Below are 2,906 nucleotides of genomic sequence, written 5' to 3'. Positions count from 1 at the left end.
TAATTAATTAATTTAGTCCAAAATCATAGATTCAGGAGCTGGAGTTTTTTCTGGAGGTGGTGGACTACATGGGGTGTCTTTCGGAGGAGGTGATGGACTACCGGGAGTCTCTTTTGTAGATGATGGTGGACTACCTGGGGTTTCTTTCGTAGGTCGTGATGGACTACCAGGGGTTTCTTCTGGAGGTAGTGGACTACCCGGGGTTTCTTTCGGAGGAGGTGGTAGACTACCGGGAGTCTCTTTTGTAAGTGGTGGTGGACTACCCGGAGTTTCTTTTGTAGGTCGTGATGGACTACCAGAGGTTTCTTCTGGAGGTGGTGGACTACCCGGGGTTTCTTTCGGAGGAGGTGGTGGACTACCGAGAGTCTCTTTTGTAGGTGGCGGTGGACTATCCGGGGTTTCTTTTGTAGGTCGTGATGGACTACTAGGGGTTTCTTCTGGAGGGGGTGGACTACCCGGGGTTTCTTTTGGAGGAGGCGGTGGACTACCGGGAGTCTCTTTTGTAGGTGGCAGTGGACTATCTGGGGTTTCTTTTGTAGGTCGTGATGGACTACCAGGGGTTTCTTTCGGAGGAGGTGGTGGACTACCCGGGATTTCTTTTGTCGGTCGTGACGGACTACCGAGGATTTCTTCTGGAGGTGGTGGACTACCTGGGGTTTCTTTTGGAGGTGGTGGTGGACTACCCGGGGTTTCTTTTGGAGGTGGAGAAACAGTGGGAGTTTCTTTTAGAGGAATAAGTTTTTGGTCATCCATAATAGGTGCATTTGTAAAGAAGTCTCTTCTCGAGGAGAAAGTTGGAGGAAAAAGCAAGACAAAACTAATTAGTAAAAGAAAAAGATGTGAATGTGAAATAGTCATTTTTTGAATCACTAATGAGTTGTGCTATTCAATTGTGAAAAAACATGAAGAAAACAGTGGCTTATATAGTGGGAAATGGTCTTAAGAAAATAAATTTTGCTTTATCTCTTCTATATATTGTATTTACTTGCATTTACTCAATAGAGTTTAGAGCTTTGGTAGCATTAAAGTATAAGTGTGGTATATTTTTCTGCTATGTTTTTCTTTTGAATGCCTGAAGAAAATATTAAGTAAAAGAATACAGTAATTTGATTAAATTATCTTTACTTGTTCTTTGATATCAATTTTTATACTCTCTTCATCCTAATTTATGTGGCACTTTTAGATTTCAAGATTCAAACAAATCTATATTTTACCGTTTTTTTTTCTTATATCTTTTAAATCTTTTGAATTGTCAAATATTGTGACTTATACTACTTTTTACGTAGTTTTCAAATATATAAATTTTATTTAAAAAATTTAGAGATATTTTTCTCAAATTTACGGTCAAATCTAAACTAATTAACTCTCGAAAAGCAAAAAATACCACATAAATTGAGTCAGAGGAAGTAATTACTTTCGATCTTCAACATTAATCCCTCTTCATATTTATCAAGTAAGCTAAAGGTGGAAATTAATCATTAATTTATTTTAATGTTCTAAAATGAGAACTATTAGATAATTTATTTTAAGTAAGCAAAACAACTAAAATAGATCGAAGAAAGTATTTTCAAATGTCTAGATATATTGAAGAAATTTCAAGTCCAATAAGACATCATTTTTTTTTTTCTTTTTGGATCTTTTGGTTAAGAAAAATACTATTGTGAATCTTCTGATCAAGTCAGTGGGAGATAATTAGTCTGAACTCATGGTAGAAATCTGGTTGAAATGTTGATGGTTATAATGTGAAAGGGAATAAGATCAAAATAAACTTCTAAGCCAAAGAAAATTAATCACCAAAAGAATTACTATTTTTTTTGTTCCATATCCATTACTTTCTCCATTTATCTTTTATCTGTTGATATTTAATTTGACACATTCCTTAAAAAATAATAAGTAAAAGAGTAATTTAATTTATTGTATCACCTCTATTAGATACAAGTCAACTAAATATTAAAAAATGAATAATATTTAAAAATAAGGATGAAATAAATCAAAAAATGATAAATTATCTTTTGATTTTATAAACTAGATATGTAAAATCGAACAACTATTTTTAGTATAGTTGACAAGTAAAGGTGAACGGGAGAGGAAGTAGTTATATATTGTTTTGTCTCAATATCGAATTATTCTTTGACCTTTTTATATGTTTTCTTAAAATATATCAAATTATTAATTTTTGTACAAATGATGTTTTTATCTTTTTATTTTATTTCAAAATTAATGGTGTTTCACATAATCAAAAAGATATTGATGATATTTTTTTCAATTTTATTCCTATTTAAATAAAGGAAATATATAAAGGAAGGCTTGGATATCGGGTCCTACATGTTTATTATTTCTTTGATTTTTGTTTGTTTGTTTGGTTTTGAATTAACATAAAATTTAAGAAAATAAAGAAGATTTTTTAAATCTTGTGATCTTAAATTAAAAAGAAAAAATTTCAGAAATAGCAACTCTGTAGCCTTAAATATAACTTTTATAGCAACAATTTCATATTTACGAAAAATAGCAAATTGTATTTGTATTTAAGTAAAATAATGCTAGATAAATACATATACAAATATATATGTATTACTCATAAATACATATGCACAACTGAAAAATATATATTCTTCTATTACTATGAAGTGGGTAAAATATTACTACTTTTGCTATAAGTTGTAATTTTAAAAAAGTGTTGCTATTTATTGTAATTATAGTCTTAATACTTCCTCATCTCATTTAATTGTCAGTATGAATTCTTAAAATGACAGTTATTTTAGGACAATAACTTGAGCTTAAATTGATCATGAATTTGGGATGATCTTATAATAGAGAAATGGTTGAGAACTTAAACTATTCGGACGATAACTTTAAGAGAAATTAAAATTAATGTCAAAGAATAAAAACTAATATTTAATTTAAAA

The 2,906-nt window shown here is 30.7% G+C and overlaps 1 protein-coding gene across 1 annotated transcript; it reads right to left on the bottom strand.

Moving 5' to 3' along the window:
* Window positions 1–894, bottom strand: LOC124890610 (vegetative cell wall protein gp1-like; the record flags this gene model as incomplete). The annotated part of the gene is given in 1 exon segment (XM_047402401.1): window positions 1–894. A coding segment is annotated over 1 exon segment (846 nt). The 5' UTR covers window positions 859–894.
* Between the last annotated feature and the right edge of the window lie 2,012 nt (window positions 895–2,906).

This window comes from Capsicum annuum, unplaced genomic scaffold (genome assembly GCF_002878395.1).
Source record: "Capsicum annuum cultivar UCD-10X-F1 unplaced genomic scaffold, UCD10Xv1.1 ctg20704, whole genome shotgun sequence".
NCBI classification, from domain to species: domain Eukaryota; kingdom Viridiplantae; phylum Streptophyta; class Magnoliopsida; order Solanales; family Solanaceae; genus Capsicum; species Capsicum annuum.
This window is presented reverse-complemented; position numbering and strand designations above follow the sequence as displayed.